The 27916-nt window shown below is 42.4% G+C and overlaps 1 protein-coding gene across 1 annotated transcript in view; it reads left to right on the top strand.

The window, feature by feature from the left end:
- The window catches only part of CECR2 (CECR2 histone acetyl-lysine reader), a 147433-nt gene that overhangs the window by 64868 nt on the left and 54649 nt on the right, over positions 1-27916 (top strand). The window contains exon 2 of the mRNA XM_020789089.3: positions 4022-4116. Coding sequence (XP_020644748.3) covers positions 4022-4116 — 95 coding nt within the window. The remainder of the gene's footprint in view (positions 1-4021; positions 4117-27916) is intronic.

The following is a 27916-nucleotide window of genomic DNA, read 5'->3' on the forward strand; positions in this document are numbered from 1 at the left end:
CAGGCTTTTTCCTAATGAGCTGTGACGCCAGCTGGAAGAGTGGGAGGAAGAATATGGCTTCTCCTTCCTGTCCAGTGATCTGTGAATGTATAGATGGGTGGAAGAGGAACCTTTTTAGGAGAAAGGTGGATATAAATATTTTAAATGAATAAACAAACTGTATGTCTCCATTTTGTACATCCTCCCACTGGCCCTGTGCACATACTGTGTTGGTCTGCTGCCTCCTCTGTTTCCTTTCTATTCTGTCCCCAAAGCATTTTGGCAAGGTTGAGCTCTCTGTGCTCACAGCTCAGTGCTCAGGGAGAAAAGGGAACAACAAAGGACTGAGGGGGATGTGGAGAGAGAGTCACTTATTGCCCTGTCTCAAGACTGAGCACTGTGCAGTCGAGCTGGTGAAAATCATGCTTATTCTCTCTCTCTCTCCCTCTCTCTCTCTCTCTCAGCAGTTCTAAAAAGTAACAGTTCTTTGTATTTTTTATTTTCCCCTTTACAACTCTTCCTCACTTTCCTGTATTAGCCTTCATGTTTAGGATTGAAACTTTTAAACATTTTGCCCCTAGAATTTTATTCTTGCACTTTATCAACTAAAATTAATCCAGTAAAGGGGCTATGTTGTACCCCATCCTAAGAAAAGTGTATGTAAATTGGCAACTGTAGGAACATTAAGTTCTACCTGTGTAGTAAATCTTCCCAAACCTCCCCAAACAGTCCTATAGTACATGTACATACTGTGTATCAGGCATCCTTTGCATATGGGTGCTCACTGATATTTCAAAGGAAAATGGCATTGACTGGTATATTTATTTTAATTTATTTAAAATATTTTACTGTGCCCTTTTCCTTGAGAAGGACCCAAGGTGGATTACATAATTAAAAAGATAATATTTAAAAGCTAAAAATTGTAAGTGTACAAATATTTTAAAAGAATTAAACAAGTATTATAATAAAAATAGTAAATAAATGCAATACTCAAAATATCTTTAAAAGCAACAAGGCACAACAATTGATTTAGAAATCCCTTCGCAGACAGCGGGTCAATAACTGAAAGCTTGCCTGAAGAGAAAGGTCTTCATCTGCATGTGGAAGGACAGGGAAGATGGGACCAGCTTGACCTCTCCTGGGAGGGAGTTCCAGAGTCTGAGAGCAGCAGCAGAGAAGGTCCTCGCCTGTGTCCTCACCAAGCACATCTGTGAAGATGGTGGGACAGAGAGAAAGGCCTCTCCTGATAATCAGGACAGTCTCGTAAAGACAGATGCACTCCTTGAGATTGGACCCAAGCCATTTAGGGATTTATAGGTTAAAATCAGCATTTCGAATTGTGCCTGGAAATGGATCAGCAGCCGTTGGAGCTACTGTAACAGGGGAGGTCCAGAGTCTGGCTGATTGGCAGCCAGAGGAGTGGCTGTAGCAGGAGGGTTATGTGATCCCTGTAACCAGTCCCAGTTAACAATCTGACTGCTGCATTTTGGACCCGCTGAAGTTTCCCACTTTCCACAGGCAGCTCCACATGTAATCCAGCCAGGATGTAACTAAGGCATGTGTCACCATGGTCAGATCAGACCCCTGCAGGAATGGGCACAGCTGGCACACAGTTTTAACTGTGCAAAGGCATTCCTGGCCACCACCGAAACCTGTGCATCCAGGTTCAGAGATGAACCCAGGAACTCACCCAAGCACTGCACTTCTGTTATTTGAGGGAGTGTAACCCAGTGGTGTAGGTATGCACACTGATGTAAAACAGACGCAGATTCATGGAGTCCCCTGTTTATAGTTACCAGGTGTTGCTTTTGTTTAGCTCCTGAAAGATTTGAAGATTTTGTTATGTAATTACGATAAGATCAACAAACATTTGACACTTGACACCCATTTCAAAAATATAGGATGTACAATTTCCAAATAACAAAAATTAAATTGACAAGGACAGTTCATTGTCTAGAACTCCCAGGAATAAAGACAGAATATAAGTGTTTTTTAAAAACACAAATTTTAGGATCATTACATCTCTGTGTCTGTGTTTGTATGATTTCATTATTTATCTCTTCTGTCTTTTTGACTCTACAGAGACAATGTGCTTTTGGTCCCATCTGTTTTAATTTTTTTGACTGTTTTAACTCCTCATTGTAATACGGTACGTTTTGTTTATTTTATGATGTTGTGAACCTCCCAGAATAGTGCATTGCACAAATGGGTCTCTGTGTGTGTGTGTGTGTGTGTGTTTGTGTGTGTGTGTGTGAGAGAGAGAGAGAGAGAGAGAGAGAGAACTGATTAAAATTTCAAAATTATTCTTTGTGGTTATATTGTCACATCACAATATAACTATGAAGTATATTTAGCCTCGTGGCGCAGTGGTTAAACCGCTGTACTGCAGCCAAAACTGTGCTCACGACCTGGGGTTCAATCCCAGGTAGCTGGCTCAAGGTTGACTCAGCCTTCTATACTTCCGAGGTCAGTAAAACGAGTACCCAGCTTGCTGGGGGTGCAATATGTGTGCTTAAAGTCACATAATGAAGATTAGAAACTTATTTTTAACTTATTTTTGCACAAACAGGAAAAGAATTATTTTTCTGCTGGCATTGGCCTCAAAGAAGATATAATAATCCTTTATAGATACCCAGCAAGAACAATAATTTCAAAGTACAGTACCATAAAATTAACATGCTCTATAAGAAAGTTGAGTGTAAGAAGTATCATAAAATTACTGTATGTTTATTATTTTATCAGTAATGTAGCATATTTTATTATGACTTTGTTGGCATTCCACTGAAAAAGATGATATTGTACATTCTTCTGTACACATAATCTAGGTTGTTAGTAGGCACTTCAAAAGTAAATTTACCCTATTTTTTTTCAGTGTCTCCTGATGGATGGAGTAGTGAGTCTGATGTGGTTGAAGCTGCATATACAGTAGTACTAAATACAGAGAATAAACAATAACAATGGCTACTTTTTATTATAGTTTGTTTGAAACAAGTTGCCTTTAGATTGTGGACTTTGAAGTTGTCTTGGTTCACTAAATTACAATTGAGATTAACCAGAGTTTAGAGTTTGGACATAAGACTAAACTGCGGTTAATAAGAAACAAACATTTTTTCCATTCTCCTTCTCATAGTTAACAGGAGAGGTGAGTAACTGGAATATGTGAACCTGAGGTTCTCTGCAACTTATTGTCACAGTAAACTGTACTTTATCATTGTTTTTGAATTGGTCCTCTGAGGTTAAAAAACATATTGGGAATACTGTGTGTAAGATGAGTTTATACAGTATTGCACATGATACTGTCTAAATCCAATTATAAACTCCCTGTTATTCTCATCCTGAAAAGGTTTTGTGCAAGGCATTGACATTTCAGATTCTGATTGGGAAATACCTTGTAGTTATACCTCTCTGGTTCCTGATATTTCAAGAAGCATTGGCCACTCAATGTTATAGTATCTTTTCAATAATAAGGGCTAGAAGCTTATTGTTTTTTAAAAAAATAAGATTTGCAGGAACCTGTGTGTTGTTTTCTTTGTTTCCATGGAACTACAATATATATACATACATATATGATTACAAGTCTTTCTCATGGATTGTTTAGTATTTATTTTAGCAAATAAAGACAGGAATGGAGGAAGCAGCTATAAGCATAACTTTAAAATAATTACAGATTGTTTTATTAGCATTTATCCCAGTTATTTTTTATAGAAAAAGTTGATTGAAATGTAGGTGCTTTTACATTATATCAGAGAAGGGTTGGAAATCATATTTTAATTCAAGCTTATCCATTGTCATGCTAGATAACTGTAGGTACTACCATACTACCAGTTCCTTTATATATAAATCAAAAAGAGTAGTTTCATATCATTGGTCTAGAAGTTCATGAAGTAAAGATTGTAAAGTGGTTAACAAACTTTAAATGCTGTGTGAATGATAATGGAATTTTTTTTTCTGATAGAGCACACTGTTGATAGGTAGTTTTCTAGCTGCAGTCATCTTAAAGGAATTTTGTAGAAATATACTTAACCACTCTTTCTCTTACTAGGAACTAGAAGTAGCCCTTTTCAGTGATGATGTGGACTTCATCAGTGATCTTATTGCATGTCTACTTCAAGGTTGCTACCAGCGCAGTGATATCACGTGAGTAGTTTCGTTCCTGAGTTCAGTTCCTTTTACCAATAAAGAGAACTAATGTAAGCAAGGTTTCTATGACTTTTCTGAGTAAGTGAAAAGATAAATGTGAAATCTAAGTGCTAAATAAGGAGGAAATAAATTCTAACAGCTTTTTGTTTTAGAAAATATGTAAAATTATTATTTTACACATATCCCAATGTTTTTATTCTAATTCATAACTCATGTCCAGAATACAGGAACAGCATGAGTATGCCTCCTGTGATTCTGATTGTTTTAATTGAGGTGGGGAGGGGATCTCACTCTGAACGGAGATCTGCATGAGAACATTGGAAGGTTAAAAGTAGAGCTTCAATGTAAACCCCAACAAAGCCAAATGTGGATAAACATGAGACCTTGTTGTATGACATCAAACTATTAAAAAAAATAGAATTCATTCTGACCGTAATTTGTGGCCATTGATTTGTCTAACTTAGTTGTATATTCAAACAATTAGAAAAGTGGAAGAGAAATCTATTAAACGAATGACTGAAAAATAAAACTCTTGTGTATATGTAGATTTTGTGTTTTCCCCTCTGCTTTTATAACATCTACTTTGGTTTTGGTCTGTTGCTGCAAAAAGAATGCAGTTTTTTGGCACCTTAAAGACTAACAAGTTATTCTTGGAGTGAAGTTTTATGTACTGTAATTCAGTTAATCAGATGTAGTTGATGAAGTCAACTACATTCTCCAAAAGCTTATACTGTATTGTTTTGGATGGGACATGTGGTCTTTCCGCTGTTGTTAGACCTGCTACTGTACACAGCTCCATTCCTGCAAAGAGGATGACATCATGACCAGTGGAAACATGCTACTGATTAAATTAAATCTTTGTTGTTTAAAGCCAATTTTGCAGATTAACACCAAAGGAAGTCTTTAATCAGTGATAGTTTGCTGCTGTTGCTGATGTCATCACCATTGTGCACACAAAGTTGTGCAGCAGGATTATATATTCTAAGAGGCATTCCAATTTGAATGGCAATTTCTGGCAGGGATGCGGCATATAGAAAGGGTTGAATCAAGCAGATTGCACCTAGGACTTTAAGTCACAGACCTACGAGTTCTGGTCAACATGACAATGTCAGGAAAATACTTAACTGTTTTGGCTTTTTCTGCCATAAATACTAAGAATGGCTTAATTTTTATATTGTGATTGACATCTACAGCACCTGCTTCATTATTTATTTATATTTTATTGCACAGCATGCAAAAATCGGTCACTGGGCTGGAACAGCATTGGCTATTCTTTTTTTTTTTTTTTGTAGGCTACATGATTAAAGTACTTCTGCTAATTATAATGTGCTCTAAAGTAATTTTGAAAATGGAAGCCTAGCTGAGAATCATTCTGGTGCACTATTTAAATATGCTTTGGGTTAATTTGCCTATTTGTCTTAGAGCAAAAACATGTGTCAAGATTGTGCCACAAAGCATTGGGAGTTGTCAGTTTTGGGGTAAAATATTTCCATGTTTCTGTTAATGTTTACTGCGGGGAAATGAACATGATTGAAACAGCCTTTGTGATGAGTCTGCTGCAAGGCAACTGTATTTCAATGTTGTACTCCAAATATCAAATAATTTGTTTCTGTTGTCTTTAATGCAAATAGAAAAGCTTTGTAACAGAGGTTGGAGAAGTTACTTTTCTGATTTGACCGTACTGGCTGAAGAATTCTGGGAGTTATAGTCTAAACCCCACCTCCCCACAAAAACCACTTATGCGCAAGTGATGTTATGCTATGTAGTCCTCATCTTTTTCATGTCTCACTCATAACTATTTTCTAGTAGTAATGCCTTATGGTACAACAACAGGATTTTAAATGTTACTTTTAGTATTTTAGTATTTAGTAACTCAATTCTTAAGTGGGCAGGCTAACGGAGGAGTCACTTCTTCCATGGCCAGTATCAAAACAAAGTGAGTTTGTTGAGGAGTAGCAGATAAATTTGTCCCCACTCTGCCAGCCAGTTTGATAGGGGATGCTAGCTAAGTGGTTTGGAGCTTTGACTAGGATAGAAACAAACAGTAGTAGTCACTGAAAAATAGTCTCTTAGAAAAACTCAAGAAAGATTTTTGGGCTTAATTCAAAGCTACTTCAAAGTGCTGTTCACAATATTTCTAAAAGTATCAGCAGAGGGCAGTGTCAATTGCATCCAAAAATTGCTACTGACCAGGAGTTCATTTTTAAATATGAGGTAAATACATTTGTTTTAGTCAAATGTATGTTTTTCCAGCATAGAGTATTTTAACATTCCCACTAATTGCTAACTGGTATACATAGGTGGGCAGTACGTTTCTTCAGGAGCCTGAGGATGCCCAAGGCTCTAAATCCTTCCCACTATTATCCTTCTGCTTGCTTGTTTGGCAGGCTAAAGGGGGGAATTTAGCTGAGAAGGAAGGCACATAGAAAGATTCATCCCTCCACAATGTTCTCCTTATAACATTCAGTGGTGCCTCAACTTACGACCGTCCCAACATATGACCATTTCAAGCCGCAAAATTTTGCTTTAACTTGCAGCCAGAGCTTCAAGTTGCAAACAGAAAAGAGGGAGGGAAAAAAGGCGGGGGATTCAAATGTAGGTTCTAACCGTTGGTCAATGAAGAGCTTCTTTGTAGCTCTTTTGCCCCAGCGGTTAGAGAGTGTGCGTCGGAGGAAGCTTCGGACTGCCTGGTGGTGCTTTCTGCTCCTGAGTAAATACATTGTACTTTGTTTTGCAGGGTGGGTTTGGGTTGGGGGGGTTATGTTTCTGTGCTGTGATGTTTTTTGGTGTGTGTGTGTGTGTTTTTTTCAGCCCCATTGTGTTCCGGTGAGGTTGGCTGTGTGTGGCTGCGGGGTTTTTATTTTGGTTTTTTTCAGCCCCATTGCATTCCGATGGGGCTTGCTGTGTGTAGGTGTTTTGTGTTTGTGTGTGTGTGTGTGTGTGTGTGATTTTTTTTCAACCCCACCATGTTCTAATGAGGCTGGCTGTGTGTGGTGCGTGTGTTTTGTGATTATTTTTCAGCCCCATCACGTTCCAGTGGGACTTGCTCTATTTGTTTGGATTTTTTTAAAATTACTTTTTCCCACCAGAATGGAATAATCGGATTTCAATGTATTCCTGTGGGAAAAGGTGCTTCGACTTACAACCATTTCGAGTTACGGCCATCTTCTGGAATGAATTATGGTCGTAAGTTGAGGCACTACTATTTATTTATTTATTTGATTTGATTTGTACCCCGCCCATCTGGTCTATACGACCACTCTAGGCAGCTTCCAGTATAACATAAAAAATAAAATAACACAAAATATTACAGTGGACCCTTGACTTACAGACGGCTTGACTTACAGACTTTTTGAGTTACAGACTTCTCTGGCCGCAAAATTTAGGTTTGACTTGCAGACTGAGATTTGACTTACAGACCAGAAAAAAACCAAAATGGAACAAAAACGGCCTGTTACGGGATTAATCGGTTTTCAATGCACTGTAGGTCAATGGAGACTTGACTTACAGACTTTTTGACTTGAGAACCGCCTTCCAATACGGATTAAGTTCTCAAGTCAAGATCCCACTGTACATAAATCATACAATAACAAATACAATACAAAGACAGAATAAGAAATAAATAAAGGAAGAATAAAAAGAAAAATCAAATATTGACTGGCGCGAAGGCCTGAATATACAGCCATGTTTTTAATTGACTTTTAAAGGCGCCCAGCGTGGGGGCCGCGCGAATCTCCGGAGGGAGGTTGTTCCAGAGGCGAGGATTAGATAGATACAGTGATGATCTATCTAGCCTGCCAAACAGCTATTTAGTGTGCTAGCCAGAGTGCATTTTAGTACACAGAGATGAGTGAATGGATAAGAGGGGTGGGTGGGGATAAAATATGTGTGTATGTGGTTCTGTGAAAGGAAAGGCGATGTCTGTGTAAGAATGGGGTGTTGAGAGGAATACTGGCTCTAGTCATGCCCACCATTGCCTTACAGATGCCTAGTATTAGTATGCATGAAGATTATTGCATGAAGACTGAATTTGGGGAATTTTAGCATCATATTTGGTGCTTTGCTCTGTAGAGTAACCTCTTGTAACATTTTCCACCCCCCTAATGTTACTTAGATACAGTATTTAGCTAAGCAGTCATAAAGACAATATGTACTTGATCTAAGATTTGTAGCTAGGTATTCTGTCAGCTTTTACTAGCGTTTTTCACAGGGTGAATATGGTGCAATACTATCAGTGTAACTAAGAAAGAAAATAATTCTCTGTTGTCCAACACTTGTACTGGAAGAGTAAGAAGCAATGACATATAGTCAAACTTTTCCCTTGTTGTATGCTTTAGCAGTGACTTGCTATTCTTGGTCCTTCTTTTCTACTCTCCTCTTTTTGGGCTGCAGTGAAACTAGCCTGCTTCAGCTGTCATCTCTAGGTTAAGTGGTTGCATTTGCTTCTGTCAAGCTCATACATGTGTCTGTGATGTGATCTGTTATTAGATTAGACGGCCCCCCATTGGCTTTCCAATCTTCCAGCTTCCCCAAGGACACTGTTTGACTCCAAAGCTGTTTTAGTTCTCTCTCTCGGGGAGTGCTGTGGGAGTCATTGCATGAACAGCTTCCTTGCCTAGCAGTGAGCTTTTACAGAGCTTTATGTGAGAGGAGACAAGGATGAATGTATTTTTAAGTATGTATCTTCAACTGCAAACTGAGTTTGTAGATTAAGCTAGCTTGCACCTTTCCTTCCTTACTATTTCTTACAAAATAGTAGGAATAGTAGTAAAAATAATAGTAAAATTATGTACTCCAGTGTCTGTTGTGAAAGCGACATACCATATGCATGTGAAACCTGTCAGTAGTTATTGTGAACGTAGCAGGGTCCTGCCCAAGTTTGGATGGAAGCAGAGAAATGTGACATATACAAATCTACACGCTCATAAGTGGCCTGAAGTATTTGCATTTTGTATTTGTATCAGTCACAAGAAATAATGCTCTTTGGAATATTTTAGAGTAGAATATATTTAATTGGCTACTAGATCACATAACACTTCATTGTTAAGGTGCCACATTGTGAATGTTCAGGGAGTTTATTTAAAAGAATTGCAGTTTACCAAGTAAAGGTCAAATTATTTTCTTAGCATTCCATTTTCTTCCACATTTTTACAATTTAATATTTTGAGAAATACAGTGGTGCCTCGTAGAACGGTCGCTCTGTAGAGCGACGAATCTGTGCAACAGTGCCGTTTTTGCAATCGCAAAACTGCACCTGGATAGGGCACAATTCACAGAGCGAAGGTCGGTAAGTGGTTCGCTTACCGACCTTTGCCTTGCGCCCCGCCGATCAGCTGGTTGGTGGGTCCAAAATGGCTGCGCGCGACCCCAAAATGGCTGCGCGCAGCGTTTTCACGCCCTTGGTAAGCGAGGGGAGGGCGCGAAAACGCTGCCGGAACAGCCGAAATGGCTGCGCGCAGCTTTTTCGCACCCTCCCCTCGCTTACCAAGGGCGCGAAAACGCTGCGACCGGCCATTTCGGCTGTTCCGGTGGCCATTTTGGACTCCCCGGACAGCTGATCGCAGCCATTTTCGCGCCCTCGTTCAGCGAGGGGAGGGCGCGAAAATGGCTGCCAGCCACCCGGAAGCATCGTTGAACGGTGAGTATTCAGCCCAATTGGAATGCATTAAACACTGTTTAATGTGTTCCAGTTGGTTTTCTTGCCCCGTTCAACGATGCTTTCACACAGCGAGGGTTAATCCGGAACGGATTAACTTTGCTGTGCGAGGCACCACTGTACATCCATTCTGTCAAGATGAACTGATGTAACATCCATAATGTCTGTGTGCATGTCTCTTTGTGTTTACCTCACTTTTATTTTATGGGAGATCCCTCTCTTTGTCACTGTGTACTAACGGTACTTATCCACAAGTTTTCTGTCCTTACATCAGACCTGGGAACCACACAGAAGAAGACTCCTGTTCTGGTTTCTCAGAGTAGTTAGCCAGCTGCCCACAAGCAGATCAGAAGGAAATCTTTGTGTATATATCTAATTTGATCCACTAGCTCCACATTTTAATCCATAGAAATTCCTCATTTGCTCCTCCCTGAACCTCTGCTGTTGTTGGAACTAATTATTTTATCTGCATGGGACATTTTGCCCACATAAGTTGGAGTGTGTGCAGACTTTGGCCATCTCTGTTCTTCTGTATTTTCATGCCCAGCATCATTGATTTATTTAACAGTCTGTAGACCATTTTTGAGAGCCTGTGTAGTACAGTGGATAAAATGTTCAAATAGGCTTAGGACACATGGGTTCAAATTCTTTTTCAGCTATTAACGCTAACAGGAATAAGGAGAGGCAATGGTAAAACAGTCCTTTGAATATCTTACATACAGTGGTGCCTCGCTTAGTGATCGCTCCGTTGAGCGACGAAATCACTTAGCGACTAACTTTTTGCGATGGTCCCTTTGGGGTTTTTTCGCTTTGCGATGATCATGGGGAAGCGATCACGGCGACCCTTTTTTAACAGCTGATCGGCGGTTTCAAAATGGCCACCGGGAAAACAAAATGTCCGCCCGCTGTTTTTCCTCGCTTAAGAGGCAGCGAAAATGGCGGTGCTATGGAAGAGTTTCGCTTTAAGATGAGTTTTTAAGCCCATAGGAACGTATTAATCACGTTTTAATGCGTTTCTATGGGCTTTTTAATTTTGCTTAGCAATGAAATCGCTTAGCAACGTTTTTTCCTGAATGGATTAACGTCGCTAAAGGAGGCACCACTGTACTTTAAAAAACTTATTTAGGGTTGCCATAAGTCAACACATGAGAAGGTCCATACTTTGGACCTGGTTTTCTCAATGGGAGTGGAAGATGGAGGTTTGGATGTGGAGGGGCTGGTTGTGACCCATTGTCATGGTGAGACCGCTTTCTGGTCAGGTTTAGTCTATTAGCTTCTCTCCTCTGCAAGGGTGGGGGATCTATTAAGATGATATGCCCTCGGAGACTAATGGATCTGTATGGTTTCCTGAATGCTCTAGGGCAGTGATGGCGAACCTTTTTGAGCCCAAGTGCCCAAACTGCCAAAAAAAAAAAAAAAACAATGCTGCGGGTGGTAGCCACAGTGGAAGCAGAAGTGGTGGCAGAAGCAGGAATCCTGGGCACAGAGTTGCCTCCAGACCCCACTCTGGATCTGCCTCCAGTCGTGCCCAACCTCATCACTACCTACAGCTTGGCCGGCCTGCCGCCACCAGTACCAGCTGCTCCGGATCCTGGCCCACCGCCTGTCTAGTGTGGGCGGCATATAAGTTAAATTAATAAATAAAAATAAAATAGAATAAGTCAGGTGCATACCAAGAACAACCCTTTTCAGGTGGCTTGTAATATAAAACATTAAAAATAAAATAATCATGAATTCAGAGAGATTCCACTTTTGAATGTGGAGATTCTGTTTTTCTAAGGAAAAATCAGAAGAATCTGTCACCAGTTTGGCGGGCAGGCACAACTCTTTCATGGAAAAGTTATGGTGTATGTTCATCATTCTTCCCCCCACTCCCACTCCCCACTTTTCTCCTCTGCTGAAATTAATAGCTTGATTGGATCTAGCCCTTTCATAGCTGTTAGAATTACAATACAACATTTCCTCTTTGGACTTCCTCTCTCTTTATGCAATGTAAGCAAAGAACTCCATTGTGTCTGTCTAGGGTCAGGCCTGCAGCTGTAGCTCAAATTAGGTTGACCTTAATCGGAAACACACACCCCTCCCCTTTTGGGGACAACTCATGATAGATAGATTGCTGTAGGGGACAGAACATTAGCTATCCTTCAGGTTTTTCTTCTTCTGGTGTAGTCCTTGTTTCTTCTGATCCTACTAACAATGTCTGAATGAAGTCATTCATCCACACATTAAACTTCTCCCTGTACTATTCACTTCTAGAAAAGTTGTACTTGAGAAGACAAGTTATATTCATGAAGAAAATATTGTTTAAATTCAAAATGAATCATTTATAACCTTGGCTGTCACTAAAGAGTAACATTATTGTATTCCAGCTGGTAGAAACTTTGTAAGTGATATGATAGCAGTGAGTCAAATACTTTTTTTAATTAATGGGAACCAACTGCAAGTACATTTTTGTCTTCACTTGAAAGTCAGCTGTACCGCCACACTTTCCTGCATGCAGCCTTTTTATTTATGTTGCTCATAATGTAAGAACAACTAAAGGGAAAGTGGGGGGGGGGAGAATGAATGTTTCTCCTGTTCTCCATAGAATGATCAAAAAACATTTTTAATATGTTTAATTACACTTTATACAGTCTCAGCACTAAAAAGTTTAACACCAAATTAAATGAATTGTTGATGTGCCTAGTTCCCATCTAGGAACCTCTGCTTCTCAGTGGATCTAAATTCCATAATAAGCAAGGGTGAATATATATACCTGCATAGCATTTGGCATTCTATTACTTATTTTGTCCTGAGCATAAACAGTCTTTGTTTCTTTGGTTCTTCATAATTATATCTTGACCTTTTCACTGCCTCTTTATGTCTTATAATTACATACTCTTAGGTCAATTCTGACTTTGTAGTTACCCTTTCCAGAGTTTTCTAGGTGTAGAATCAGGGTGGATCATACAATGTAACTAAAAAAAAATGATTTTGAAAATTTAAATCATGATTTCCGTTGTGATTTTAATCAGTTTGATTTTTTTTAAAAATGATGATTTTTATCCACTATATATATAGTACTTGGAGTTAGGTAGCTAGCTGTGGAGACAGAAATTGGAAGTTCAGTTCTTCACTGTGTATCTCAGAAGAGCCAGTCTGTGTGGCCTTGGGCAAGGCACATGGTGTTCTAGGATGTCCTCAGAAGAAGGGAATGGTAAACCATTTTGAGTATTTACCTAGAAAAACGTCACCATAAGTCCGAATTGACTTGATAGCACATCACCACCACCACCACTGCTAACTGTGAGACTGTATAGCTTTCCTAAGACTATACAAGCTGGTTCATCTTCTTCAAGGCACAATGGGGAATCAAACTCCATATCATTGGGCTATCTAGCAAGCTAATCATCTGAAGCCACTCAAAAAATCCTTGCATATATCTCCCATCCACTTCTGGACTGAGGTATTAAAAAAAACTGTGCTTGCCTTAATCGAACTTCTTTGATCGCTTACCTCCATAATTTCTAGCAATTCAAAGGCCCTGTGACAAACCCAGACCTACTGGGATATGTCACACAGTTACACTAAGCTGCCACCAACCATTCCCCTTAAGAAGTCACACAGACCAGGGATGGATTTTTAAACAATAAAAAGAATAAGGTTTATTTTAAATACACACAGGGAAAAATAAACAATCAGGTGAATAGGATAAAGTAACGTGGCTTATTCTCACTCATACAAGCATACAGTTTGGTTCACCCAGAACCCTTAACTTGAAGCACAGACCCTGAACCTATCAGTTCTGGCTAACCAACAGACACCTGAACCTATCAGGTTGGTACTCTGACACACAGTAGTACCCTGTCTGACACACAGACTCCCACAACAGCTTCTTCTTCCCAGCTGCTGCTTCGTCACATCCCAGTCTCTCACAGTGTCTCCTAGTGTGTGTGTTCACCACACACGCTCCACATTTATATACAGTACAGCCCCTCCTCCTGATGTCCCGCCTTCCACTCCCCATAGGATGGAACTTTCCCTCCAAACCCATGACAGACAGGTAACATCAGTGCTGTATGTAACACCTCCCCTCTTTATAAGTTGTTTTGTAGGGGGAAAGCTAAGGTGCTTTTCACCAAAAAACAACCTGAATAAAATACACAAAACAGTTATACATACCATATTATACTTACTTATACTTACATTCTAAGTTAATCATAGCAAATAGGCATTTAAACATTTACCATATACATTACATCAATTTACCTTTATTCATACAAACCAAGTTCAAAAAAAACACAGGTACATTTAACTTTTTGTCATCCATTATATACACATAGTCCATGTTCTTTCGCCGTCTTCATTCTTCAGGTCTTCTTGACAAGGCGTCAGCAACACAGTTCACCGACCCTCTGACCACCTTCACTTCAAAGTCATAGTCCTGTAGGTTTAAAGCCCACCTCATAAGTTTGCTATTGTGGGTTTTCATTGTCTTTAACCATTGCAATGGTGAATGGTCAGTACACAGAATAAAATGTCTTCCCCAGATGTAAGGCTTGGCCTTCTGGATCGCGTAGACTATGGCCAGACACTCCTTCTCCACGGTTGCCAAATGTCTCTCACCTTTTTGAAGTTTCCTACTCAGGTAGGACACTGGATGCTGGTCACCATTCTCATCCTCCTGGCACAGAACTGCTCCTACCCCGCTGTTAGACGCATCGGTGTAGATGATGAACTCCCGGTCGAAGTCTGGAGCACGCAGGACAGGATAGTTGATTAACGCCTCCTTCAACCTCTGGAACGCCGCCTCACAGTCGCTGGTCCACGGGATGCGGTCATCAGCCTTCTTCCTCGTCAGATCGGTCAGCGGAGCCGCAATCTCGCTAAACCTCGGGATGAACTTTCTGTAGTAGCCCACCAACCCAAGAAATGATTTGACTTTTTTCTTGGTGTTGGGTCTAGGCCAATCACGAACAGCTTCTATTTTGGCCTCCAGGGGTTTAATCATTCCTCCCCCTACCATGTGACCCAAGTATTTTATTTCTGGGCTACCCAGCTGACACTTGCTGGCCTTTACCGTTAGCCCTGCTGCACTTAACCTCTGCAGCACTAACTCCAGGTGTATCAGGTGATCTTCCCAGGTATTACTGAAGATCCCTATGTCGTCAATGTAGGCCACTGTAAAGTCACTGAGCCCTGCCAAGGTCTGGTCCATCAGCCTTTGGAATGTGGCTGGTGCATTTCTGAGACCAAAGCTCAGGACTCGAAACTCATAGAGACCAAAAGGGCTGCAAAAGGCAGTCTTTTCTTGATCCCTGGGATCAATTCTTAATTGCCAATATCCCTTTACCAGGTCCAATGATGAGATGAACCGACAACCCCCTATGGTTTCAATCAGGTTGTCTAGCCTGGGCATTGGGTAGGCATCAGGAGTGGTTACACGGTTTAATTTCCTGTAATCGACACAAAACCTAATGCTCCCATCAGGCTTGTCCACAAGGACTATCGGAGAGGACCAAGGACTAGAAGAGGGGACGATTATGTTCTCCCTAAGCATCTCGTCCAGCTCCTTCCGCACCTTGTCCCTATAGGGTCCCGTTACTCGGTATGGGGATACTGCCTGCGGGGGTGCATCCCCTGTGTGGATCCGATGCATCACTCCCTTCACTATCCCCGGCTTGTTGGAAAACACCTGTTGATATTTACTAAGCAGCATTTTCAGTTCTTGCTGCTGGTCTTGGGTGAGTGCAGGACTGATCTTTACCTCCTCTGGGTTGTATTTTACTTCCCCTCTACCCTCCCAGAAGGGTAATTCAGCTTCCTCACTCTCAGCTGCTTTTATAGCAAATAGAACCCTCTGTTCCCCTCTGTAGTAGGGTTTTAGGGCATTCACATGAACCACCCTCCTTGCTTGGTTCTCCTCCTGCTCTATTAGGTAGTTCAGGTCTGACATCTTGGAAATGACCCTATATGGTCCTGCCCATTTGAGCTGCAGTTTATTCTCTCTGCAGGGCCTAAGCCAAAGCACTTCCTCCCCTGGGTCAAAGTGCCTCTCTCTAGCTTTGTGGTCATACCATGTTTTCTGTCTGACCTTCTGAGCTTGCAGGTTTTCTGCTGCCAGCTCTAGATTTCTCCTTAGGTCATTCATCAAGGTGTCTATGTATGTCACAACGTCTTGTGGGTCATCCTGGGTGATCTGCTCCCAATCTTGCTTGATCAAATCAAGGGGCCCTTTCACCCCTAAGTGTGCAGCAAACATGTCAGAGTGACCCCTTTGTAAGATCATGGGGCGATACTTTCCAGGTACCACCAGCTGACTTCTGATCCCATCTCCCCCTTTTGAGATATTCCTCAGGGTCTCTCTATATAAAATCCCCTTTTCCTCCAGAAATCCCACTGGGGTTTCAGGTGTTAGCTGGGCGTCAGTCACCTGTTCAAAACACTTTTGGAGAGTGGCGTCTGCCTTTTGCTCCTGTCCAAATCTGCTGTCTGTGGTTAAGGTTTCCACCACAGCTTCTGAACTCCCCTCTGCTTCCGTCTCTGGCTCATCATTACCCCCCTGAACTGTCCCTGTGGTGGCTTGTGAGCGTGTAATCACTAGCACCCGTTTCACATGTTCAGCCAGGTCATTTCCCACGAGCACGGCTGCTGGCAGAGTCGATGAAATCGCTAGCCGCCAATCTCCCCTCCAGCCTTGAAAGTTGACAGGTATCTCTGCTACTGGCAGAGAGATTACCTGCCCCTCAATCCCTGCCACCTTCATGCTCTCATTTGGGATTATAAACTCCCTAGGGATGATATCTGGATGGCACAGGGTTACCTGGGAACAAGTGTCCCGCAGCCCCCTATACTGTCGGTCAAGTATTCCTACGTCCACCCCTGCTGTCTCAAACAACTGAGAATCTGTTTTTATCAGCAAGCAGCGCTTTACCTCTATAAGAGGACCATTTTCCTCAGCCTGATCAGCAGAGGTAGCTGTTCCAGACTGAGTAGTCATGGCAACAGGCTCCCTCAGTGAGACTGAGCCTTGCTCTTTCTGGACACAGAACACAGCTTTTGGCTTGGTTCCACTAGACTCCTGAGGCACCATTCCTTTTAGCTGCTTTAATTTCTCACACTCTGAGATTAGATGACCCTTTCCCTGACAGAAATAGCATTTCCTGGTGTATTTTGATTCTCTCTCATCTTGTTTTGATTTTCCCTCCAAAATCTGAGGTCTTAGTTTCATGTCTGAGGGCTTCCCTTCACCATGGGCCCCTCCCCCTTGCTGGCTTTTCCCTGGTCCCTGAGAGTACTTGCTGTAGGTTTCTTTGGGTTTACCCACAGATTTCCCCTCACCCAAGGGCTTTCTTATTTGGGAAATAAAATCTGCGATCTCTGCGGCTTCTGCCACAGACCTCGGTTTCCTTTCCCTCACCTGGAATTTCAATTCCCCATGCAGGACTGAATAAAACTGTTCCAGTGCTATCAAGTCTTTAAGCTGCTCATAGGTCTCTGTCCCCTCCTGCGATAGCCATTTCTCAAGCAGCCTCACCAATTGGGCCCCCACTTGGGTAAAAGTCTGTTCTGGTTTTTTGGTGAGGGACCGGAATCTTTGTCTCAGCTGCTCCGCATTTATCCCATGTCTGGCAAGCACCAGTTTTTTAAACTCTGCAAAATCTTTCATCAGTTCCTCAGGCATCTCGGCATAAACCTCAGCCAGGCTACCACTGATTAAAGATCGCATGATGGTCATCTTCTCAGTTTCCCTCACTGAGAAGTCCACAAACGCTCTTTCCACTAAGGAAAAGAACACCTCAGGACAATCTCCCTTGTGGTACACAGGGAATTTCTTCAGGTCAGCCTTAGACAATTGGCCTCCCTCAGAATCCCTATTATTATTATTGTTCTGGTTCATCAGTTCCAGTTTTCTTAATTCAAACGCCATTCTCTCTCTCTCCAATCTTTCCTCCCTCTCCATTCTCTCTCTCTCTAATTCAAATTGCCGCTGTTTCTCTCTTTCCCTTTCCTCCATTTTTTCTCTCTCTAACCTTTCCTCCACTTCAAATTGCCTCATCCTCAGTTCATGCTGTTGGGCTATGAGCAATTTTCTAAGTTCTGGGTTCTGCTCTCCTGTGCTGTCACCTTGCACTGAGCCAAATTCATCCTCAGAACCTTGGTCAATCTGGGGGTCTTTCACTTCACTCATTTCTGCCATCTGGCTTCGAGTCAAGGGCATAATCCCCCCCTCAGAACAGGCTGCTTTAAAAAGTCAAGCCTCAGAATAAAACGACCACTTTTTTCCTTCTTGCCTCAGAACCAGCTCTCCCTAGAGATTGCTGCTGTTCTTCAGCACTAACTTGCAACAGTATCGAGTCAGAGCCTACCCCCCTCTGCTGGGCCTCTCAGCTGGCAAGCTAGATCACTGTTACTACGCAGTTTTGCCTCAGCTTTTTCCCGCCAAAACTAGGCTGCCTCAGAGCACCTTAATCTAAGTCTCCCCAGTTGGCACGTTCTTCTACTAGCGCACCTCCCCGTGAGGTACACCTAGAAGATTACCTACGCGCCTCAGACTGTCCCTGACTAGACCCCCCTTGCTCTGGGCACACTTGCCAAGGCTTTGCTGGACCGCTGGACAACTGGACCAGTCGTATCCCACACGCTGGACACCAATCAATGTGACAAACCCAGACCTACTGGGATATGTCACACAGTTACACTAAGCTGCCACCAACCATTCCCCTTAAGAAGTCACACAGACCAGGGATGGATTTTTAAACAATAAAAAGAATAAGGTTTATTTTAAATACACACAGGGAAAAATAAACAATCAGGTGAATAGGATAAAGTAACGTGGCTTATTCTCACTCATACAAGCATACAGTTTGGTTCACCCAGAACCCTTAACTTGAAGCACAGACCCTGAACCTATCAGTTCTGGCTAACCAACAGACACCTGAACCTATCAGGTTGGTACTCTGACACACAGTAGTACCCTGTCTGACACACAGACTCCCACAACAGCTTCTTCTTCCCAGCTGCTGCTTCGTCACATCCCAGTCTCTCACAGTGTCTCCTAGTGTGTGTGTTCACCACACACGCTCCACATTTATATACAGTACAGCCCCTCCTCCTGATGTCCCGCCTTCCACTCCCCATAGGATGGAACTTTCCCTCCAAACCCATGACAGACAGGTAACATCAGTGCTGTATGTAACAGGCCCTCTTCTCTTTCAGGTGACTACTGTCTCCCCACCCCCTCTGTGTCTCAGCATTTCTTCCTTCAAGTTCATCATCAGAACCCACCTGATCTATGAAGCTTCTGGCTCAGGGCTTTTATTTTTATCACTGTGGTTACTAAGTCTAGATGTGTATGACTGAACTGAATGCACATTTTTCTCTACTTTATACCCATATTTACATAATTTCTACTTCTCTGTTGCGTTCCCTTATCTCATATTTTAGAGTATAAGTTCTTTGGGGCACAGTCTTACCTACTGTCTAAAGTTTGATGCTATATCCATTGTGCAGTGGTGTAAACAAGGGTTGTAATTCTCCAGGATATCTCAGTAGTTTTCTACATCATGGTATCCTCCAGAATCAGCTTGTGTGGTCCAAGGAACTGTTTTATATCAGTTCCACTTTTATCCTTTTGGAAGCTTTCAGATCACAGTGTTTGTTGATCCAATCTTCCCTTGGGAACGCATGTGGAGTTTGACAGAGACCTCTTGTATATTCCAAATCCTCCTTCTTTTCAGTACTTATATAAAACTTCTAGAAGAAGTTTTCTGAAATGTTGGAACTAGATGCTGTCATGCTGATGCCATATAGATTTTTTTTTCTTTCTGGTTCTACAAGGATGCATCTGTCAGTGAAATATTTTATTTAAGTGGGCTTGGAAATCATCTGATGTAGTACAGTTTTAACTAAAACTAGTTCAGACAAAATAGTTTCTTATAGCAAAGAATGGAATACCAAATCTGGAGTATGTTGGAAATGCTGATTCTAGATGGACTTGGGCTCTGCTTGAAGGAAAAGCTTCATAGTTTGGATGTACATCTGGCTCTGGCTTCCCTGCTTGGATTCCACATTGAGGCAATTGTTAGAAGCATCTAACAATTAACAACTAACTAGAAGTTTTGTTTTTACAAATTTTATATGCCAATTAAGATGGTTCCTGGAAGCAAAGAATGTGACATTGTGGTACACTAAGCTAATGTAATTGGCTCTGTTTAGCACCTTTGAAAATGATTAGCAAATTGAGGCTAGCTCAGAACACATACATTTCATCTTTTGGAAGCAGGACTTTCTACTCAGTGTCAAGGCAAGAGGGTCTGCCTCCTGTGGCAGGAGGACAGTGTTAATTTTTACAAGGTTTTGGCCATTATTTTAATGTGTTGAAAATACAGATGGGTGTATTCATATACGAATACCCCTGCACAGGTTGATATAAGGAGGGTCCGGCCCCCTGGGGCCAGAATGTCCACTCAGCTTTCCACTGTTGCCACAGACTCCGCACTCCCTTCCAGTCGCTCCGGAGCACCCTCCAGGGAGCCACTCTTCAACCTGGCAGGGAGACTTGTTGTCCCTCCTCCTGCCAGGAGTAGCTAGTGGACCACAAGCTCTGCAGCGAAAGGAAGGGAGCATGGAGCCTGCAGCAGCAACAGAAGCGTGATGGACCCTCATTATGTCCACCTATGCAGGAGGATTCATATTCATATACAAATACCCCCCATCTCTAGTTGAGCATCTAAATTCTGTTAACAGAATTTCTGGTAGTTATTTTTCCTATGATTCAAGAGGGTAGAATTTATTATGTCATATGCTAAAATAATTTGAAAGGAGCATTTATTTATAACACATTTAAAATATTGTCTAATGAAGTTGAGTGTGGGCTTAATCCAGTTCTATACTAAACGTCTGTGTAGATCTGTTGAACCAATAAAGTCTACATAAGCAATGATTTACCAATTTATTAATTCAGTGGGTCTATTTGGGATTAACAGGTGAAATTAAGCCTATAACATCTATGAACTATCCTTATATTTTCTGTCAATCACCCATCTTTTCAGGTTCTTCTAGATATGATTAGCAGGCCATGCCTTTCTTTTCTCTGTTGGACTTGGGGAACTAGCAGCTATTGTACTTTCATGCTGTTTCTTACCATGTTTCTTTTTTAAAAAACAATTCTGAACCCCATTTTTAAAAATAGTTTCCTAATAGTGTGGTCAAAAATGGTTATTATAAGTTAGTATTTGTTTGGTGAGGATAAAAAGATTTGACTTGTTTGGCAAAACAACCTTTCACAGAAGGAAAGATAAAGCTGAAGTTGAAGGTAACTAAAAATCCTGTCAAACATCTGGTTCCCATTTCAGGTTCTCATTATAGTCTGAATCAAAGCAACAAGTATGCAGTGGTAGTCTGCACAAATTGACAGGAGAGCCTGGCATGCTCTGCTTAGAACAGAGCCTCATTGCAACTCTTGTGGGGCAGAAGAGCGGAAGCTTCTGGTTTTAACCACTTATGTAAAAGTCAGATTCAAATACCTAACATGATTGGTTGAGTCAACAGACTCTTTTCCCCAGAGGAAATGGCAATTACATACTGAAATCTTTGCTGTCTCTCAGAAATGGAAGATTTCACGGCTCAATTTGTTGATTTTGAACAGCAAGACAAACATAGAAAAGTAAGCAAAGTAATTTGAGATTCTTGAGGGTCTTTTTTTAAACTGTACTACATACTTTTACTGACTTTTTTCAGCTGTCATCCAAGGATCAGGTGTAGTTTATTGTTGATAGCTAGGTAATGTAGGTAATTTATTTCCATTTGGCAGGATTCCAGAATAAGTAGCTTACAGCAGATTCTAATTTCTTTATACTCATGTTAATGAAGACTGGAAGAGCTGATAGTTAGAAACAGGCACACATATACATATGTGTGTACCCGTCTGTATGTGCCCATACACACATATATATTCTTACACTCTCATTCACTCGCACTTCCCACAGTGGTGAAAACACCTGCCATGGTATGTATACCTGTTAGAAAGGATAGATCCTTATTTTGTTTTTCTGTATGATGAATATGATCAAAATGTGTTTAGCATGTACATATAGTGACTTTTAAGGGGCGTGGTGGCATTGCGGGTTAAACCGCAGAAGCCTCTGTGCTGCAAGGTCAGAAGACCAGCAGTTGGAAGATCGTATCCATGCGATAGAGTGAGCTCCCGTCACTTGTACCAGCTCCTGCCAAAATAGCAGTTTGAAAGCATGTAAAATGCGAGTAGGGTGGGGCTGGCTGGCAAGCTGCAGTTCCGGATGGAGGGTGCAAGAGGCGCTGTCTTGGGAGAGAGCCAGTGAGCAAAGTGAGGCTTTTTTTACTCTTGACAGCAGAGGATGCGTGGGCGCTTCGGGGGGTCAGGCAAGGTGGGGGCCACAAACTATTGTCCGGTGGGCTGCAAATAGCCCCCGGGCCGCACGTTTGAGACCCCTGCTCTAAAGTAAATTCCAAAATCCATGCTGCGATAATAACTTCATTAAGCCACCTAAAATGCACAAAACTCTTTATGTAAGCTTGTGAGAATACTGCTTCATCCGGCATGATAGTACAAAAAGCCAGAGGCTTAAAGAAGTGTATGCTGCCTTAAGAGGTAATGAAGAAGGAACTGTGGCTGCAGTTGTTAGATTTCAACCTCAAGAGCCTTCATAGTCTTCCTGATGTGAAATAATCTCTACTGTGGATTTTCCTTCTATTTTTTACCTAAAATTAAAAATAGTTGTGCCCATGGAGCTGAAACTACTTCTGCTCCCCTTAAATATTTCGTATTCCAGAAACTAAATGTGAATTAACTTTTACTTTTAATAATGAAGGAGAGTTGTAATATGCTGTAAAATAATCAATACTTTGTTTCTTTGGGTTCTGAAAAACAATGGAAATTTCTTGGTATGTCTACATTTAATTACAATTAATTTAGTTTTAAAAGGCTGTTTTTTTCAGTAAAATAACTGTTTCCATCAGTTAGAGTTTACAGCTTGATAAACCTCCAAGCAAGGTCTTAAGACTGACACAAGCTGTTGCCTGAAATATGCATTTCAGATCTACTTTTCAGTTATGACAAGATCCAGGCTGAAGAATGGCCTCTTAATTAGATTTTATTATGTCAGTCTAACTGATGACAGTCTTAACTGGTCAGTGGTTTCAGAGATGGTGTGAGTCATTAATCACTGAATGACTAGAAATTTGAGGAAATCCGGACCTGGAGTCTCTTAATTGGATTGTTGATGTCAGCAGTTCTGGGTGATGATAAATCATTGTATGTTTGGATGTGAAAGAGTCATAAAAGTAATTGTTTGTCTGCATTAGCATTTCTGTTTGATTCCCCCCCCCCCTTGTGGTGATTGTGGTTTGTTCAGAGGCTAGGAATCTCATGCTGTTTGCCAACAGGTACAAAGAAGCAGAAAATTGTATTTAGGGCTAGGGTTTTAATTAATTCTATATTCCAGCTCCATGTTACAGCTTACTATGGAGCTTAAAAAAGACAAACTTTTCAAATTGAGTAACTTAGATTCAAAATGAGTTGTAGGACTTTATACTTGGAAAGAACACTTGTTTTCTCAGACATTTGCTCTTATCACAATACAAAATAATCCAAACATAGAGATGTAGCATATATTTTTTAAAGGAGCAGCTGTTGGTCGAAAAGTTAGTTGTCCTCAATTGGTCTACCAAACTTTTCTTAAGAGCAAAATTTTAGAGGCCTTTTAGAGGTCTTAATTACACTGTGTGTTAAGCAAATAAGAGGGAGGAGAATAAAATTTCAAAATTGATGGGGCTAGATATTATAGCCATGGGAGCTGAAGTTACATAAGGTACAAAACTGAGACAGCAGACTTTGAGAGCCTGCATGGGGTATATCTCAATGAGTATAAAAACAGTTGGCTATCTCTACAAATACTCAACAAACTGGCCTTTTATTGCTGTGAGGCCCCCAAAGTGGAGGCCTTAGTGGGAGTGCCGTCGCTCTCAAAGAGAACCCTCCACACACAGACATCCCCACCTCCGTCCCCAACGCGTCGGGAAGAGAAAGGCGTGGAGACCCCAGATTGGGAGCAAGTGGTCGCCGAACCCCTTACCTTGAATAAGGGGGTAGATACGCGAGACCTGGAGACGACTATGAAAGGGTTAACCCTTTCCCCGAGACCCGGGGAATCTTTGGCGGGAAGAAGGAGGGAGGAGATTGAGGCAGCGGCGGGAGATATAAGAGGGAAGCCGGCAGAGATACCGGGGGGATGGGAGTGGATCTGGATGGAGGATCCCTGGACCCACAAATGGGAGCAGGTCTGAGTCCCCCATGAGGAGGCGGAGAAACGCCGACAGCTTGGGCTGAAACCTCGCCCTTCGTATTGGGGTGAAACCGAGGCCAAGGAGTGGAGGAGGAAGCTCCGGGAAGAAAGGGAAGCGGTAGCCCGAGAGCTAGAGCAGAAGAAGCAATGGCATATAGCCGAATTGAGGAAGCTGGGGGGTTACCCAGCCCCTGGGGAGTCGATGGAGGAGACGGGTCGTCCTGGGGTGAGTGGAGCGGGGACGAAGAGACTATTCCGTTGATCTCGTTGGAAGAAGAAATGGACCCTGGGCAGGGGACTGTGCCGTTATTAACAGGACCTTGGAACCCAGAGACAACCAACCCTTTTATAAATGGTTTATGGACCCCGTTGAAACCGAGTAACATGTTGCAAGAATCTCTGAACCCCTTTTTAGGCGTGAACCCTGTTGGAGTTGATGTTGCAATAAATACTGAACCCTTTAATTTACCTCAACCGACTCGTCCTTTATTTGGAGAACAAACAGCCCCGAAAACTGAACCCTCACAATTGCCTTATAGTAAAGAATGTGATCTTTCTCCTGGCATGGAATAGAAACACAGTTCTTCATGCCTCTGTGAATTCATACAAATGGGTTGTTCTGCACCTGCGTTGAATGTCTCAGAAGATTCTACAGCTAAAAGTAACAAATTAATGGGACGTTTCCCCATGGAGCACATGCTCTGCCCACCCAAGATTCCCCTCAGTTCCTTTTTCCCGCTGAGCTGATCAGACTTACGGAAGAATTGATCAATTTTCTTGAGCTATTTACTAATGATTATTCAATACTTCCTCCTTTAATTAACAACTAAATTGATATATTCTTATTTTCAATTAACTAATCAACATTCCCCTTGTAAGTTCATTCTATTTTGCCTTTCCCGCCTTTTGGCTCCCCACCCACCCATTCTTCAACTGCTTTCCCCTCGGGTTTCCCGCTCTTTATGGCCTCACCGGCCCCGTTTAAGTGTTGTGTTGGCTGTTCTAACAAAATACTGCTTTCTGATGACCACGAGCGTTGCTTATTCTGCTTGAGCGAGCAGCACCCCACTCTTCCTTGTGCAGCTTGTAAGAAGCTAACTAAACCGGCGCTGAAACTCAGGCTCCAAAGGCTCAGTTCATACCTTTGGAAGAGATCCTTGAATCCTCCATCAGCCTCTATGGAAGTCTCCAGATCACCAGATTTGTCGGTATAGCAGCACATTTCCAAATCAGCCAGCTCCCGACCCAATAACTCCATGATCTAAGGAGACTGCTGAGAAGACCAAATCAGCAGCCAAGCAAAAGTTGACATCGATGTCGAAAACACTGTCTTGAGCTCACAAGCTGGCTAAGAAAAAGAAGAACAAATCGGTTACAAAAAAGACAAAGCAAGCCAAACCAGTACATATTGAGCCCCCTCAGGAGACTCTACATTCGCCAATCCTAGAGGAGTCATCAAGAGAGGCTCATGGTTCTAATTCAGAGAGAGAGAGAGGAGTCACAACCAATAGTGACTCAGGCTCTGACCTCGACAGGAAGCCTATCACCTCATGTTGGCCTTTCAATTGCTGAGTCACCATCCAGCCAGGCCTCGGCCCATTCTAGCCCTTCATCAGGGTGGGCAACTGAGATCCAGTTACAGTGGTGCCCCGCATAGCAACATTAATCTGTTCCGGATTAATCGTCGCTATCCGGAAACAGTGCTATATGGATGGAAAACCCCCATAGGAACGCATTAAACTTCAGCCCAGCGCGAGGAGGACCCAGCGTTGCTTGCAAGGAGGGAGACGATTCCTCCCTGCCTGCCTGGCTTGCTTTTCCAAAGGAGAAGCAAGCCGGCGGCCAGGGAGGAATCGTCTCCCTCCTTGCAAGCAATGCTGGGTCTTCCTCGTGCCGGCTGACCTCAGCCCAGCGCGAGGAGGACCCAGCGTTGCTTGCAAGGAGGAGACGATTCCTCCCTGGCCGGCCCTCCCCCGTGGCCGCTCTGAAGCGCTGGCCGGCATTTTCGTGGCGGGTGCGTCGGAGCAGCCGCAGGAGAGCCCTCTCCTGCGGCTGCTCCGACGCGCCCGCTGGAAAATGCTGGCCGGCCGGCGCTTCAGAGCGGCCGTGGGAGAGACCTCACCCACGGCCGCTCCGACGTGCCCGCCCCGAAAATGCCGGCCGGCTGGCGCTTCAGAGCGGCCACGGGAGAGACCTTGCCCATGGCCGCTCCGATGCGCCGGCCAGGGGCCTATGGGGAAAGCGATTTTTTCCCATAGGAAACATCGCAACGCGATCGCTTTTGCGATTGCAAAAAACGAATCGCTATGCGGATTCGTCGTTAAACGGGGCACTCGTTATGCGAGGCACCACTGTATCTGGTTCGGAATCTTCATGCCACTCCCCATGAAAATATCGGGAGAAGCAGAAACATATTTCACCTCTAGGGCATATACCCTGTATGGAGATTATTTCCATTATCCAATGTATCTGCGATACCATCATTTTGACATTGACAAAAGATTCCTTATCTGATGCAGGCATACTATGACCGTCCTTACTACAATGAGCCGAAACATGTTCGGTGTGCCTCTCCATGCCAACATAAATACATTTCATCACCTTCTTCATCGCCACGACACCAACAACAACCTCAGAAATCAATGACAGCTCCTTCTGCACCCCAAATCAACTCTAAAGCGTTCTAGCTCTACATCCAGTCCCAAACGCTCCAAGAAATCTAGTTATTCTTCGAAACAGCAACAGCCATCTCAGTCTACAACAACTTACACAAGTCCTCATCTACCAACAGAATCGGAAACACTACCATACCGATCTTCTCGTCGAGCCCAGATTTTATGCACACTTCCTCCTCTACCAAGCACCATCGCCAACATCCTCATCATCCTCTGCTGAAGATAAAAACTCTTAATTCATCACAGGAATCACCCTCCAACCTTCCTACCCCTCCTTCTGATACGATAATCATCCCCCATCTCCTTCTGAAGATTATACATCATATTCTCAGCTCATATTCTCAGCTCATATCCCGGATGGCCAGAGCTCTACAACTCCAGGCCAGGACTTTAACTCTCCTATTCTCCCCCCCCCCAACCCCAAAGTACACGGCACTATGATTTTTGTCTTAGATTTAACTCATTAGCTGATTTCAGACATAAGGCTGGAATCCTATTGGTGTTTGTGTAAGATCTGAATGACTTGTCAGAGCTGATTGCAGCTAATTGATGAGGTGCTGAATTGCACGATGAAGCACACAGACAGGTATGCAACTGAGATGTATCTCAGCACCTGGTTAATTAACTATAGCAAATTGCTCATACTTTATGCAGACACCTTTAGGATTATGGCAGTAGCGTTAAAATACAATCTAATGCTGAGTTACTGTTCTGGTGTGTAAACTGTGGCTTTAATGAACCATGGTTTATCTTTCTTTGATGAAATAATTACAAGCCACTACTAAAAGCTGTACATTTATCCTCTCACTTGTGAAGAGGGAAGAATCAAATGTGTGAGCACAAGGTTTGCCATGGCATGCTCTCATTGCTACAACATGGGTGGGGAGATAGTTTTAGTCCAAGGACCATTCATTCTCTCTCTCTCTCTCTCTGTCTCTCTCTTTTTTTTTTTTCAGGCACACACACTGAAACCATTTCCCTTCCTTCATATATACCTCATGCTGTGCACAGGGGGACTTTTTTATTTAAGTATTTATTTAAGGACAGGGTAGGGAATACAAAAGTAGGGGGGAAGAGGGAAGAGGGGGAAAAAGATTAGGGGGATAGGAGAACACAGAGTATGCCATCATCCAATCAATTCATATTACAATAACAGATCAACT

The sequence above is a fragment of the Pogona vitticeps genome, chromosome 5 (assembly GCF_051106095.1).
Source record: "Pogona vitticeps strain Pit_001003342236 chromosome 5, PviZW2.1, whole genome shotgun sequence".
Lineage (NCBI taxonomy): Eukaryota > Metazoa > Chordata > Lepidosauria > Squamata > Agamidae > Pogona > Pogona vitticeps.